This window comes from Homalodisca vitripennis, chromosome X (genome assembly GCF_021130785.1).
Source record: "Homalodisca vitripennis isolate AUS2020 chromosome X, UT_GWSS_2.1, whole genome shotgun sequence".
In the NCBI taxonomy this organism is placed as follows: domain Eukaryota; kingdom Metazoa; phylum Arthropoda; class Insecta; order Hemiptera; family Cicadellidae; genus Homalodisca; species Homalodisca vitripennis.
In genome coordinates, this window is record NC_060215.1 from 80,571,587 (window position 1) to 80,588,776 (window position 17,190).

The 17,190-nt window shown below is 31.4% G+C and overlaps 1 protein-coding gene and 1 long non-coding RNA gene across 3 annotated transcripts in view; both read right to left on the bottom strand.

Annotated features, from left to right (window-relative positions):
• LOC124369248 overlaps nt 1-1,698 on the bottom strand; it is a 50,411-nt gene extending 48,713 nt beyond the window's left edge. The window contains exon 1 of the long non-coding RNA XR_006923058.1: nt 1,543-1,698. This is a non-coding gene — a long non-coding RNA (uncharacterized LOC124369248). The remainder of the gene's footprint in view (nt 1-1,542) is intronic.
• A 4,243-nt stretch (nt 1,699-5,941) lies between these two features.
• LOC124369250 (adenomatous polyposis coli protein-like) overlaps nt 5,942-17,190 on the bottom strand; it is a 182,286-nt gene continuing 171,037 nt past the window's right edge. For both annotated transcript variants that reach the window (XM_046827142.1, XM_046827143.1), the window contains 2 exons: nt 16,053-17,127; nt 5,942-10,190 (listed from right to left, as the gene is read on the bottom strand). In XM_046827142.1, the coding sequence (XP_046683098.1) occupies nt 10,182-10,190; nt 16,053-17,127 (1,084 nt within the window). In that variant the 3' untranslated portion in view covers nt 5,942-10,181. The remainder of the gene's footprint in view (nt 10,191-16,052; nt 17,128-17,190) is intronic.

A 17,190-nucleotide genomic window follows, 5' to 3' on the forward strand; every position in this document is an offset into this window, starting at 1 on the left:
GTGCTATGTAAATATTTTTTATTAATTTCATCTTGCTATCCACAGAAGTGAAAGAGTCAGGAGGAAGAGTAAGGAATATTTTGAGTTATGTTGTGACTTTTTGGTAACCTTCCTCTAAGTGTTGCTCATAAATAATAATTTTAAAAGTCAAGAGACGTGTAAAATTTCGTAAATTGTTATCCATTTCAAGGCCATGCCACTTAAAACCTTCTATTTCTTTGACCAGTTTCTCTTTGTTTACATCTTCTAGATAACTATCAGCTAATATCTTTGCTCTGATTTTTAAGCTCTTTGAATCGATTTAATTTATTTGAGAGAAGTAGTGTAGCGAAACACAACGCCGAGTGGGGCATGGTGAATGTAGCTCCCTTAGACTGGGCGCACACTGGAGGAACAAACCGTCAAGCCGAAAGCAAGTGCTATGAGTAATTTTGTCAAAAGTATTTTGACACTTTGCTCCTCCAGTGTGTGACAGCTTGTGACAAAGACACATTTTGAATTGAGAGGTTATAAAATAACTTGTTGTCTGTTAAACTTTCAACGTAAATGAACAAGAGGACCTTTTGCCTCTGACGGTTGTCGTGGAACATAAAATTTGAGTTAGACATCTGACACTGTTTTAAGTGCTCACAACTTCTTTAGACAGACACTCCATTTGTTTGCAACGGCCCATTTGAATGCATGGAGAAATAGGTATCCCACAAAATTGTAGGAGCAAATTAACTCGCAACGCTTTCTTCCAACAGTTTGGTTCTCCAATGTGCATCCAACCATAGTGTTATAGGTGGCCTAGCTTTAACATACGGAATGCTATCCCTGGCGCTTTGACTGAAGAGAATGGTGCAGGGCAGGCCTCCCCTTATTTCAATGAGACATTACTGAGATACAGTGCCCTCTTTCACCCTCCTCATGTTTCTCGACATGAGGCAGTTACTATACCCACTGCACCCATCCTAAATATCCTGTCACTTCAGAATCAAGTGTCCTTTTTGGACTAATGAAGTTTAGTGTAATGAGAAGTTTCTCATTTTCTTGCCCTAATAGTACAAAAAACAAAAACAAGTTAATAGTTCATCAAACTTAAAGTATTTTAGAATTTTCAAAATTTTAGGGGAAGTCTTGAGCCCCCTGAGTTCCCCTTTATATAGACCCATGATTGTATATGCATTGACAAATCATGGAGAACTACATATTTTCATGGAGAACTTCTATTTAACTATTTACAATCCGGTTTTAAATCACAGAATTGTACATTAACATTACTTTATTCATGTTGTAAATGACATTAAGAAGTCTATGGACTCAAGGCAGCTTACTTTATTTAACATAAGTAGTGTTTCATGAGTTCTGTATACCACTAGTTAATAATGATTAAACAATGATTGTCAGTGAAAGCTTAATCTGAGTTCTTATGTACCTATGGGATGTATCAATGTGTTTGAAGAAAACTGTTCATGTTATAAAGCAGTACATACAGAAAGACTAAAAGTTCACTTCTTAGTCCACTTTTTATATTAATTACTAACTAACTAATGTACTGACCTGTTAAAACAATCACTTATGTCCTAATAACCTCTAAGTCTACTGACAATTTCCATCATCTCACTTTATTAAAACAGTAAACTACACTAACGATGCAGCCTCCATTGTTCCCTGGGACAAATTAAATGGCCTGTCTCAATGTGCAAACTGAGCTTCTTTTAATCATCAGACACGCTGAGTTGCTAAATAGAATAGAATTTTATACACAAAGAGAGTCATTACTAATGTGAGAACAATACTCAGTTTTAGTGTTGTAATTCAACAATGGATCTTGTCTTTACTATCAGTGTCATTAACATGTATGGATCATGTGACTTGCATTTGTAACTGTGTGTTTGCAGCTACCTGTAAGTTCGTTCATACACCATTATTTCCATCTACCTGTCACTATTAAAATTATTAAGTCCCTTGCGTTTCCATGTTTTGAGTATTGTGCTGTATACTACGATAACATGCCCATGGAATTTAAACCAAGCCATATGGATGGCATTTATTGTAAATGTCAGTCCTAGTGCTGAAATCACGCTACGCGATATCAGCAAGCCATCCAGTAGTGCTAACATCATACTGTGCGAGGAGAGGTCGATGTTTACAGCAAACAACACAACATCCATAATTGATGATATTTCTCAATGTAAGAGTAATAAACAAGAAAAACAGCACTAGTAATATATCTACATGCCGCCTATAATTTTCTTAAATGCTGTTGCTAGACAACAGATGATTTTAGCTACATACATTGTCAGCTGATATTATTATTTCTTATGCGAGTAATTCTTATATAAGTATTTTGTTTTTGTAGATAACTAAAGAATTTTAGCTTTTTTAAATTGTAATAGATGTCAGAAATTTTTAAAATATCAACAAGAACTGTTTTGGTTGCTATAAAACTCACCTGTTAAAGTAATTGTTTAAATCTGCCAAAGTTTTAGGGATTTTCAACAGGCACAAGCCTCAGTTTAGTTCCTGTCCTTTTTTTTATAGAAACTACATGTGCAATTTGTATACATTTTTTGAATTTTTAATGAATTTGTCTTTATTTTGTATATTTTGGATATTTATTTGAGTGAGTTAATAAAGTGCTGTTCTAAATGTGAATAAAGTAAACAAAAATTTTTTTGTCTACAAAACCAGTCAATAACTTTTCAACATGCAACAATAAGTAATTGTAATTATTATTTTATTATTATGTAGCTCATTAATAATTTTTAAGTACTTATTATTTATTTTCAGCTTAGAAGTTTCATAACAGTGCTTAAATCTATAATAAAAGTTTGACTACATTGTATCTTATATCTGCACTGCTAGCAGTTACCCACTCATTTGCACGCAATTTAGTAGGCATTGCACGTTCATGACTACTGCTGGTTCGAGTAAATTATATTTCCGATGCCAATGTTGAATTTGCCTATTGCCACAATCAAGAAAATATGTCAAACAGTTTATAATTATGGCCATGTTGTTGCTATAATTAAGAAAATACGTCAACAAGTTGTATTTATGGCCTTTGTAATTTACTTTGTTCTTAGTATATTTTGTTCCATAGTTGATTGTTTTGTTTCCCGATCAAGAATATATATATATATATCTCACAGATCAGAGACGCCTACTTCTCTCTAAAGAGAACTAAGATAAGTTTTACATCAGTCTTTAAATATATAGTAAAAGTGTTTTAATATTTTTGAAAATTTAGAGCTGGAATAGGTATATTAGTTTAAAAGAAATTTCATCCAACACAGTTCTTTTCAACGGTTTTAAAGAGTGTATTCGTAGTCAACTTCTGACCTTCTCATGCTCTAGGACATTTCCTAAGGTAGATTAGTACTTACCGAATTGCTGAAATCTAAATTCTTAATAAAAAATCTACTCTTTAGACAATTTACTCACTATAAATGTAAACAAATAAATAAAAACGTATACACAGAATAGTTGATTACATTTTACAGGCTCATTCAATTAATATTACACAACTGATGGCATTTTTTGCTACTCTAAAGACCAGTGGATTTAGGAAATATAGAATAGGCCTATCTTCATCCTGGGGACCCTAGGATCCTCCATGTAAAATTTCAGTACGATGAGTTGAATAGTTTACGTGTGAAAACAAATAAAAGAAACAAAGCAATTCCGCATATATTATATTATTAGGATATACATCTCATTAAACATTTTTATAATTGGTTATTTTGTGTTTCGGTATGTAGATATTGGAATAATCTGCCTTAGTCAATTAAACATTTTAAATTAAACTAAATTTCAGTAATGTTAATATATCCTTTAACAAGTAACACATAAAATTTTAATTCATACAAATTAAAAACGGGAAGAGTGTACTGTATTTTTAAAGATAAAACTGGTTTAGAAATTAATTAAAGAAGAATTCTCAAACTTCCATCTTAGTTCAAATCCAAATTAAAATTGCATTTATGTCCATAAAAGATAATTCTACACACAGAAGTAAATATAATAAAGAATAAAATAATATGGAGCGTTTGAATGAACAAATAATGCATCATAATTCTGACAAGTAAAAATTAAAGACTAATAATTAATATAAAAACATCTCATACTACACAAAATAAGTCCATATAACGAAATTAGGCAAAAGAGCATATATTTGTCTAAATGCCCTCTGCAGAATCAATTTTAAAGTTATGATTTATTTATATTTTTTTATCGTGAGCAGTGCATTTATCATGAAAGATAAATGAGCATTCATTTATAATTATTTTATTTATATTATTAAAATTAGTGATGTATTTGATTTACAAATTCTGATACATTAGTAAGTCATATAGTAAAAAACAAGTAATGAAAGTAAAACATTACCAACAATAGGATAATTATTGTAAATGAAACCAGTCTTTCATTATAGTTTGGAGAGGTAACTATGGTCCAGTCAGTTTATGTCCATCTATGTCAACAGAGATAAGTGACTGGGCATCCTCACTGCTGCTAAGAATCAACGTCTTTACATTTCTCTTGTAAACTTCAAAAGAGCAATCAAACAGCTTAAAATTCAATAAAAATAATTATGATATAAAATATGTGCTACATAAAAATAATTTGTTGTTAGAAATAGTTTGTGTTGGTGATATAATAGTGAATATTAATAAATAAATTCAGTATAGTTACAATAATTGGTAGAAGTGTTGTTTAAAAATGAATAATACTATCCAGATTGTAAATTGGTTTGACATACTAGCTATTACTATTACAGTATTAATAATAGAATTTAATGAGATGTTTTTGGCCTACACTTATTAACCCCAAAGTGGTAAGACATCCGATAAGAAAGGGTGTGGCGTAATTAGCATAAAAACACAATGATTGAAATAACCGGTTTGTATGTATGTGGTTGTTTATGTGAGTTATAAAAGAGTTAATCACTTTAAAAATCAAAATGGGCTGCAAAGAATACCAAATCTATCATCAATACCAGTTTTTGTTGCTTTTTTTATTTGCTTTCTTTACATTCATTGTAAAATTATACTGATCTACTCAGTAAGCAGGCAGCTGATTGAGTAGAGCCACACTTCTTCTCTTGTAAAATGTGTACATTATTAGATGCATTTAAAATAAATTATTTCACTTTTAAATAATTCCTGAACATAAATTGCTTCAGGATATTGTGTACAGAACTTGATATAAATATACTTTTAACTGGTCATTATAGAACAGGTAAAAGAAAGGAACAATAAGATACATTTTGTAAAGTGTTAAGTTGCGTTGTTTCATGCCGCATCCTTTGTTAGACTTTTAAACCATTATTAATTTCAAGATACCAAGAAGAGGCATTCCATCAATAATATTATTAAATAAGTATATATTCTCCTTATCAGAACACTACTCAAAATCCAGTAGTTGGTAATATGTGACAGGGGCTTAGGTTTCTGTTATTAATTACACAAGATTATCAGTACTTGCCCTCTTCTACTGATCATTACTTGACATAAGTAAGTGACTATCTTGGACCATGTGCTCCTAACTGGTTAACACTTCGCCTCACCAGGTGTAAGCGAAATGAACAGCGTGTTCTAGTTACCGGTCACAGACCGGAGACCCTGAAGTGAGTTTCAATGAAGCTTGAAAATTCATTTCTGGATCAGTGTTTTTCAGAGTTTTAATCTTTTGTAATAGATTTGAGATCTAGAGGTCTTGCACTTTGTTGCACTTCAGGTAGTCATACATTTTTGTTCTTCAGAACGATTCTTGACTATATGTCCATTTTCACAACACAGAGTACACTTTGTTGCGATATGGGCAATTCCAACCCTTATCTACATGGATCATCTGCCAGCATGGAAAACATTGTAACTTTGGCTTTCAGGGAATTGCTAGGTAGTTACAACTGTATTTTATTCAAAGGCAGAAGGGAATTCAAATTAAAACAAAACAGTTGATACATATAATTTAATTTATTATAAATTATTAGCTAATTTAACATTTATTTCAGTCCTGAAACACAAAAGCAAAAATATGCCTCAAAACAAAAAAACAGATGCAAAAAATTGCCACCATATTGGACCATGTCATGTTTAAAGGAAATAAGAAACATAATGGCATAAGCATAAAATTGAAATAACTAGCTGTAAAATATATGAAAAATATTACAAATGATGAAAGTGGAAAAAAATAAAGATTTGCAAAATTTATAAATTGATATAAAGACTTAACTAAAAACACTAAAATTGTATTCACTATTACAAAATTAAATCAATGTATGCAAACTAAATTCGGTTCTTACAACCAATTATAAAAAAACTTTGGTAGGATAAGTAAACACATTCAAATATAAATGGCTTTCTATAAACAATATGATACAAATATAACTTGTATAAAACCCATATGGATAATTGTCATAATATTATAAATCTAACTATACAAATGTTTTGAATGCAATAAAAAAATTCAAGCAAATACGAGCTATCGTAAATGTGGATAATTTATAGAATGGATCTTAGAGAAAGTGGAATGCGCAATCAAAAAATAAATAATTCGATTAAAAAAATGTATCAGCAAGATTCATCTCATTAAAAAGAATCAGTATTATAACATTACTGATTAATTTTATATCTTGATAAAAAAAAACTTTTAACAATGAAAGCAACAATATATAATAAGCTTTGAGTATGAAATAAAAAAGGCACCCAACTTCTTCAGACATGGTATATTTAAAATCTACTGTATTGCATGAAATAATTATGTTGAAGACATTCAAAATTAACAATGCTTAATTTACTTCCTTTTTTTAATATAGTGTATTAAGTTTTTTTTAGGAACTGAAAGAAAGTTTTTCCTACAATTACTTCTGTGCTGCTTGTATACCAAGTTAAGGGCACAACAGTAAATTATCAATTTTTGGGTAAAATCCTCAACAATGACGGTTTTAGTAAAAGTAGTAGACATCAAAAAATGTTTCATATAATATTTATCTACACATGGTTGACGACCAAGTTAATAAACAACATGGAAAAATATATATTCTTTTCATGAAATCCTAAACTTTCCATCTAAATAAGTATGGCAAAATGTTCAGAAAAGCAATAAATTAGTTATTGTTGATGTGCACCAAAATTTTAAATTTAAGTTATCCAATGGGAATTTATTTTCTGCCGGAATTTAGCATATTTGCTATAAATTAGTTAATATTTCAAATCCAGAACATAATATAACTCAATTTATTCTACATGAAATATAAACAAACATAATACAATAACTTACAAGTAAAAAAAAGTACGTAATTTCCTAGTAATGTGTGAATGAACAAATTCTTGAGATCATCAGGGTAGCACCTCTTGCTCGTTTCACAATTCAGACTTTAACAAAGTTTTATCAAACAAACATATTGCAATATGCGACTAGATTTGTTCTATTGTAAAGTTCACACTCAGTGAAGTAAGAAAATAATAAAATGAAGAGATTAATGTAATTTGATGGTGCCAAATTCATTCAATAACTTAGATATATCCAGTATATCTCAAGTATTTCAAGTGAATTGGATATCCTGGAATGAAATGAAGTGTATAAATAAATACATAATAACCCAGATCCTTGTTCTTTGTTATAAATGTTTACCATATAATGAAAATTAAAAAAATAACATTAGAAAAATAACTGCATTCATTAACACTACTTTCTGCAACGAACAGGACAAATACACATTTAATTTAAGGTCTTTGGTAAACAATTTTGTTCAGAACTTCTCATAGCAGTGTCTTTATTGTGATCCCCATTTCTCTAAACTAATTGCAAAAATAAAAGAAGTATACAATCTCTGTACATGTTACGTGTACTGGAGCTCATTGATGTATTTGACACAACAGGCAAAAGACCAGGAGGAGCATATCAAGGTGTATTTCAATCTACAGTTCTCTGATTTGACATTTCCACAAATAGTTCCAAATTAATCTATTAGAATGCATCACCTGTGTTATTCCTTGTGTATTGAATATTATGGTTGGTGAAATGTTGGTGTTCTCTAGTCTTCCGTCAAGTAACAAGTTATGTTTTGTGTATTTATGTATTGTGCTTATTTTTTTGCAGAGAATAATTAATTTTGAACCAAGCAGGCATATTACCTTAAGTTATGGTATGAATTTTTGTTTTTGATTTTGCAAACAATTTATTTAGATTATGTCTGTAAAAATATGCACAATGTAAACATTTGGATACTTTTGTATTAGAACGGCCTTGGGTTTTACAACATAAGAGTGATATTAAACATTACCCATTTTTATGTAATTATTTTGAATAGTTAGCGGAGATATAGCATTTTTAAAGTTATGTTTAATACACATCCATAGCTATTCTATAAAATGTATATTAATTTTCAAACAATGTAGTAGGCAAAACTTAAGATTTTTTAAATATAAAAAACCAAAATGCGTTTGAATGTGTATTATTTTATTGCATCTCTAAAATTATTTTTATCTCTATCATAAAACTATACAAGATGGAAATAAAGTAACCGCACTCTGAACTCAAAGTCTTTAATCATGAAAATAAAATTAAGTAATAACCATTTCCTATAGCTTTTAAATTTTATTCTCATTATTCTCAAAGTTAAAATGGGGAGTAGTTACTTCCAGAAAAAGGAAAAACACATTCAAACATTATATTGATATCTGTAGAACTCTATTTCAATAATCTACCCCTTAAAAAAACCCATTTTTAATGGAACTAGTCTTGTATGCACTAACAGAAAATTATTGTTATACAATTTAGTAACCAGAAGTCTTATCCAAACATGAAAACTTAAGATTATAATAAGTTAGCATAGAAAACCTAATGGCAAGAGCTGTAAATATGCACAATGCCACCCAACATCAATGTGTAAGACAGCAGAGTAGTAGCTCACCCATGTACCTTTGAGTGCTGGCACTATAGCTCGCATTTATGGCTACGGACACTGGCAAGAGCTGTAAATATGTACAATGCCACCCAACACCAATGTGTGAGACAGCAGAGTAGTAGCCATGTTTTAGTGCTGACATTAGAACTAATGGCTACAGACACTCAATATTCAAAACCTGCCCGCAGTTGCTAGCTTATTTGCATTTTCAATATTTTACATTTATATGAATATATGGTCAATAAAATTTAAACAGTTAACATATTGTATGGTGGTTATTTTTATTATAAACACAAACACAACCCAATTCATTGATTAAAGTTAGAATGTTTCCCATAGCATAATTTTGCAAGGTATTATCTAAAATTTCACCTGAATAATTTATCAAAAGAGTGCATACTAGAGAACTATTTAAATCTGTTTAGAGCCCATACAAAGTTTCAAGGGTGACCACAATAAAGAAATAATGTCCAGGAAGTACAAAAATATTTTGGTGAAACATTTTAAATCACGAAAAGTTACTTATTTACTGCTGGTGTGCTGAAGAAAGTTTTATTTTATAGCTAAATACACTTGATGCTGTTTTATTGACATGTGTATTTATGTCAACCTATCCAAAAAAAGGTGATTATGACAAACAAAGTATTAAAGAACAATAGAATCGGTTTAAAAATGTAACATGTATTTTAACACACTAGCGAATGCAGGCCAAAAAAGAAACAGGTATATTAATATCTTTCTCTTAACATAAAACAATTCTTTGTTTAAAAAGACAGCATAAAAATTGAATAAAAATAAAAATTTAATTTGCCAGACAAATAGTAAATAGATTTATGTCTAAAAAAATTTAATTCAGAATATCTGTAAACACTTACTCTTACGTAAGGAAAGAGAGCAAAACTAAGATGGCTGAAAAGATAAAGATATACTATGTAAGAACAAAATCTTTGGAGACAAATTATGTATTACAGTGTCATCAACATTTAGTTCCAATAATGAAGTTAAATTAAAAAATAGTCTATTTAGTAAACCTGCACCGTTTTCTTTTCAGCCACCTTGTCCTAGTTGCAAACTAAAACTCACTTGCGAACAATGCAGCCTAAGTGATATACTTATACAAAATGTGTTAAAATACAGCCCTAAACACTCGATCCATACAAAACTCTGCCGCCTGTGCTTAATAAAAACCTGCACTATTGCTGGCGCATCTATAAAACTTAAACAATACTGTGATTATATACAGTCGGAAGTAGACAACTAGATGAAGCCATGGAGAGCCAGGCGACTACACAGCCTGAAAAAATATCACAATTAATATAATATTTAACCCTTGACTACTGTAAACACACACGCGCGCGCACACACACACACACACACACACACACATTTCTGTGCATTGAGCTCTCACTACATCTGTAAATATATGGAACTCGATATCTGCTGCTTTAGATTAAACAGGTGCATGACTAAGGGATGCCTGCCATGATCTCAGTTTTTATTTGTAAGGGCATTTTTGTCGGATTTATGTTTATTAAAAGAATAAAATTTAATACGTTACACTCCTGATGACGTATGATGAGACCCTCCCAATGGTAATACAGTTAGTTAGACCAGTCCAACCACACCTCCATAATTCATGCACCAAATTGGGGTGATGGACAGTAATGTGCAGAAGCAAACGCTAGCCTCTACAGCTCCAATGGATGACTAACAACCTTTCCCCACATACCCAATCTAACCCAGCATGTTTAATATTTTAGGATATAACAATACTAACAACTCTTTTCCACATACCCTATATAACCCAACAGCTGTTTGATCTACCAAAATCATTTTTAACATTGTAATATTGTGAAAATAAATACAATCATATGAATATAATCTAAATTAAAAGTAACAGATCATAATAAAGTGTTTGATATGCATAAATCAGGAATCACAATTAACATGTTGTACATTACATACACACATGCACAAACTATGTGTGGGTGTACTCTATGTACACCATCTCTTTAAAAATATGATTTAGTGAACACTAATAATTACAACCGTTGTTAGTGATTGGTAATTTTAGTATATGTACTGTGAGACCTGTACTCTTTAGTTCAGATAATAAAATCAAACAAATTATTTTTTCCCTTTTATTTACTTATGTTTGATTACGTTGTGTATTATGTATTTTCCTTTTAACATTTATCGTAACACTAATGCATGGATACCTGAATAACGTTCACTATGTTGACAAAACGCATTGTAATATTACAATAAAAAGGGAAATTTACAATTATTAATAACAATTTTAGTCAATAACAGAAGTATAGGTAACATCACTAATATAAATATTATTCTACTGTAAGGTAGCACAAAATTATGTGCCACAAGTAAGTTAGTTTGGTACGTGTTGTGTACACTTAAACCTAACAGCTGGGTTTAAGCTGAGATAAAAATTTTCTTAGCAAAAATGCTACAAGCTCTTCAGACCTTTCAGCAAAAATATTTGTCCTGTAGCATTTATTAATAGCATTGGTGTTCAGCGGAGATATTTTAGCCTCTAGAAACATTATTTACATTAATAAATATAATGGTGTTAAAATAAAAGAATTTAAAATACTCAATTATTAAGTTTTATTGTGAAGAAGCTTGATAAAAACTGTTCACTTAGAAAAGAACATTTTAAATTTATTATAAAAATATACAAAAAAACTCAAAGTCTTCTCTCAAAATGAAATAAAGTATCATGATTTTTATTTTAAAAGATTACTTTTAACATCAGTTCATCTTTAAAAACTAATTTGGCCCTACCAGCATCATTAAATCTATAGCCTTCTTTGTTTTGTAAACACCAATGTTTAAACTTCATTGAAAAGGATTCCTTTCTATAGTACCTTTAATAGAGATCATTAAAAAATTGCTTAAATTGGTTATCCTTAACCTTTAATGAATGTCTGTCATTTCAAAATAAAATCTGACAAACAAAACCTCAAAAAAATCTGCAGTACTAGTTACAGATGCCAGGCAAGATGTTTAGAAGCTTATAAAGTTCGGTTTTGTCTGTGTGTGTGTCAGCCACGGCGCATCAGCACTGCTCTCATAACAACAAGCATGGCCGTTCGTTGGATACTACTCTCGTATAAAATAGTATAGATAACATAGTTGAACATTCACCACAAACTAACTGGATGAGCAAAAATTACGGGAGTTAAATCTGAAATATTTATTTCTGTCAAACAAAGCAAATTGTTTACAAACATTAAATTTAAGTTTTGATGTCAGTAAGAACGAAAAATGATGCTGTTATTAGGTGTCTTCAACCAAAATGCAATTTTGAACATTCCTAACCAGGAAAACTTGTAATCCTATTAACACGTTTACTGCGGGTGAGGTCTCGGGACCTCAAGCGGAGGGTCCGGCGCATGCGCATGAGGTCTCGGGACATCATGTGCACATCACCTCTTTCTTTCATTAGTGTGTCCTTGGCACTTGCACGGGACGGTTGAGGTTATGTTTGTTTTGTTGTATGGGCTCGGCTGAATTCTCGGCACCTGTAGTTTACACTTCCTGTGCTCGGCGAGTCTGTGGCGTTGTATTAAAAATAAACGTCACAAGTATGGAATCAAGTTGTATACATTGTGCGATCCCCATGGATTTATGGTTACATTTTTAATTTACTGTGGAGTTTTGGACGATATGGGAGAAAAAGGGCACGCCACAAATGTTGTTCTGAATCTAATGAGAGAAAAACTCCACAACAGCCACAGTCTGTATATATGTAATTATACAGGACATTTGGGTGGCTGGTAGGGATGTATATATAATTGTAAATATGTAGTTATGCATATATTTTAGCTTTCTCACAATATTTCTAGACATAAGAGACAAAATGTGTTTTGCACGCAAATGATAGTGACAAATCGGGTGCTATGTGCGCGTGAGGTCCCGGGACCTCACGTTTTATAAATCGCCTAAATATATAATTGCCCCTTTTTCGGGCTACAATTGAATATATTTTACCTTTCTGACAATAATTCTATACATAAGAGACAAAATGTGTTTCCTTTGCGCAAGTGATAGTGATAAGTCGGGCGCTGTGTGCGCGTGATGTCCCAGGACCTCCAGTTTTAAAAATGGCCAAAAAAACTTTTCCAAGCTACATCAACAAAATACGATCCCCAGTCTACAAGAAAACATCTAACCTTAAGTTTAAACAAAAAATATATTTTAGTATATTGGGTACGTAGTGGGCTGAAATTCAGCAGTGAACGTGTTAAGACCAAAATTTTATACAAGATACGCACAAGTGCACTAATTTAAAGTATGTAATTTTTGAATTTCTGAATTATATGGATAAAATTTTTTGTCTAATAACCATTTTAGCTTTTGTTCTTAACCAGGTTTAGTTAAAAAGAAACTCTGCATTGGTCACATTATTAAGATTATAGTGTTATTATGTTTATTTTAAAGCTCATTTATTTTTGTAAATAATTTTAAAAGTATAGTTTTAGACATAATTTTAATTACACAGTTTTTGTTCATTTATCGCGGTTGGCGGTGCGACGATTGTGCGAGGTGCACTCGCGGCCTTAACTGCAAGAAGAAGCTGTAATAAATTAAATATTGTTTTAATGTATTTGATCATTTTCCATCAACTTTTTTTCATATGGGCCTGAAAAACTGCAGTTTACTAGTAAAGTACCAAAAACCGATACCTTGTTTCACTCTTATAGACATAAAATCTGGTTATTGTTTGTAAATAATTTGCTTTATACATCTAGACGCAGAAATAAACAAGCTAAATTTTAATGTAACTTCCGTAATTTTAGCTCTATTAGTTTGTGGTTAACGTTCAAACTCAGGTATTTAAACTTCTTGATCAGAGAGTAGGCAAGCGTGTTCCAACGAGACAGTTCGTCGGTCAGTGGCAGTGTCTAATATTTCATATACATGAAATTAAATGTGATGACAGATTATATCTTCCTATATTATAATTCAAAAACTACATTTTTAACACTGTAAACTTGTTTTCAAAATGCTATGTACTTTTCTCAGTTAGTTGTTCTTTATCACTTTTCTCACAATTTTGTGAGAGCTTTTCTCAAAAGCCACATTTTCTCGGCGATCACAACTTAACACTTAGAGTGCTAATCCCGTAATTTTTACGGAACGGCGAAACTTCCGAAGAATGCTAATCCCGTAGTTTTACGTGGTTGTCATTTCAATTGGTATTATATTACATTGTCCGTATTTAAACGGGTTTTGCCTACTCTACAATGTTATTTGGGTTTTTAGTAACACAATTCACCGCTAGAAAGCGTCAGATGTATTGTATGAGCTTAATGACAAAGCAACTTCGCTCGCGTTGTTTACGTGCCGCTAACGTGATGTTCGTTGCAGCCGGCAGTCGATGTCGCAATCATGGATTCTCGCAGCTTGAACGACGTTGCGATCAGTGATGTATTAGATAAAGATAATTTTATTGGAGTAAATAGTATTTTTGACGATTCTGACATTGATCCTGATTTAATGGAAGAAGATTAGACACATACTTCAGGTAAGAATAAGTAAGTCTATTTATCATATAAACATTAGTCTAAAAGTTTTGGTTATGTTATTGTTTTCGTGAATCAAACTATAATTTGTATTATAATAAATTAACTTTATACAAGTAATATTTTATTCTTATGAATAAAATAAAAATATATTCATATTTTACATAGTATATTATTATGTTACAGATGCTGAAAACAGTGCTGACAGCGAAAGTGATGCCGACGCATCAATATGACGGCATAGTTTTTTTGTCAAAAAACTACAAAACATAAAAACATGATTTGTATTATTCAAAGGACAGTTATATTTGTAAATGGGTCATTGTAAATAATTGTATGTATGCTTAGTTTAGTAAGTTAGATAAAAAAACTGTCTCAAAAAATAATTTTTTTTCCAAAAATATATGTTTTTAAAAAAACATTTTTTATGTGTAGTTTTTAAAAAAACCACAAAAAATCTCACGTTAAAAGAAAGACGAAAGTAAGCTGAATTAAGGTATGTAAGTATTTTTCTCATACCTTAAATACTTTTTTTTTAAATAAATTTTTGAAAACCACCAAAAACGCCCAGCATTCTTCAGAGTTACATGTCATTTAGGGCCAGCACTCAAAGTGTTAAACCCTGCCTATCAGTGAAATGTTTTGTTGAGTAATGAAGGCAAAAGTCAGATTTAATATATATCTATATATATATATATATATATATATGGATAACTAACCGATAGGTGACAACATAACTACAATCTGCGTTAAAAATTATCAAATCATACCAAAAATGTTGTGAGAAGCATAAGTCAGGGATTACAACAAACATTACAAGGCAACTACAAGCATACTATTTCCAAAAAACTGAATAACGCAGCACTAACTGTTATAAACTAAAACACAAAAAGACCACTACAAATTATAATGAAACTACACAAAGGAAACACATGAAAGAGTCTAAAACAAAAATTAAAACATTTCCCAAAGTTGTTGGTCCAAAGATAATTGTATGAATTGGGATGAATATAGCATAATACATGAGGAACCTCATTTCTTTAAAAGGAAATTAGTTTTAATTTCATATGTAGATCTACCACTCAATCAAATTTCATATGAAATCCACTTTCCAATAACTAAAAAACAAATGGTTTTCGATATAAGAATGTTTTATTCAATAATAAACTTAACCGATTCACACCAATCAATTACAATTTTCATTGACAACCTATAGTTTTAATATGAGGAAATAATTTCAAACAAAAAAAGGATTTAATTTAATGCACTGAAAAGTATTTGTATGAAATAACAATGAAAAAACATTTCCAATTAACTGTAATGAGAATTTACATAACAATTTTAAAATAAGACATTTCTTAATGTTTTTTAAGTATAGATTAGTTTTATATAACAATTAATGTAACATTTCATAATTTGTTACGTAAATCCCTAAACAGAATGAATTTTCTTTTAAAATTAATGTAAACATCAATCACAACAGAATTCCAAAAATAGCTCTTGCTGGATTATTATATGAATAATCCCAAGCAAAAGTCAAGAGGTAGGATGGAGGGATTACCAAAGATTAGCATTATATATAGATCTAGTACTGTAGCAGATCACATTACCTGTTTGGAATGTGGATGGGTGGCATTCGGACCAATCCAAACCCTTTTATCTTTGCCCTCAGCCTCCTTTTTCTTCTTTGAATCTTCCACTTTTTTCCAGAGACTAGCGATCTTACTGGTTGCTTCTTTCTTCCCTCCAGGTGTATTCAAACTTGAGTTGCTATTCCACCTGGCACCGCCAGAGCTCAGACTTGTGTTGCTTCCAAGAGTTTCACTTTTCAAACTCTGATTGCTCTTTGATGATCTCACCCCAGTTGCTTTCTGAGGAGGATCGCTCCTGGGTAAACTTCCTGCCCGTCCCCTTCCTACACTGGTTGCTACTTTCTTTGCCTGAGTTGATGCTGAAGTAGTAGTAGTAGCTGTAGTAGTAGTGGGAGTTGCTATATTGGTTGTTTTTTTCTTCAAGCCTGTTTTAACTGGGATTTGTTTTTTAACACTGGAATATACTGGGATTCCAGATGTCACTGGAGGAGTTGGAGGCTCATCTTTAGTGAAAGTTCCTTGTCGTTGTAAAGGTGCTGGAGGTTTGGGTGACTTTGATTTGTTTGCAGGGCTACGGTTGACAACTGGAATGTGACTTCGAGCCTTCTTTCTTCCTCTAATTGATTTCACTTCTGCCGGTTTTACCACTATTGGTTTTGGTTTATCATCATCACTTTTCTCATCTTCATTTGCAAATTCTTTTTCATCACCACTTTCACAGTCTTGCAGAGCAATAGCTTCATCATTCACGGTTGTTTCTTGGACTACAGTTGTAGATATTTCTGGTTGACTTTCAGAGGATATGACTGCAGGTCCTTCTAATGTTTGTGTTCGGAAACGGTCTTTGTCAGCTAAACGCCTTTCTCTAGGAGAGAGTGGGACAGGAATCTGCTGATCACCTAATGTCCTTGTACGGAATCTCTCTTTGTCAGCCAATCGCTTCTGTTTCGGTGTAAGTTTCTTTGGTTTTCCAGGAGACTTTTGTTCAGCGAGTTCTGTCTGTGGCTCTCCTCCTTCCGAGTCCAAGTTTATATCTGCATCAAGTGAACTGTCTCTGCTTGATTTGTCTCCTGTGATCGTGTATGTATTAAACCTGCAACAAAAATAAAATATTTATTACTTTAATCATAATCATTGCTATAATTTCCATAAATTT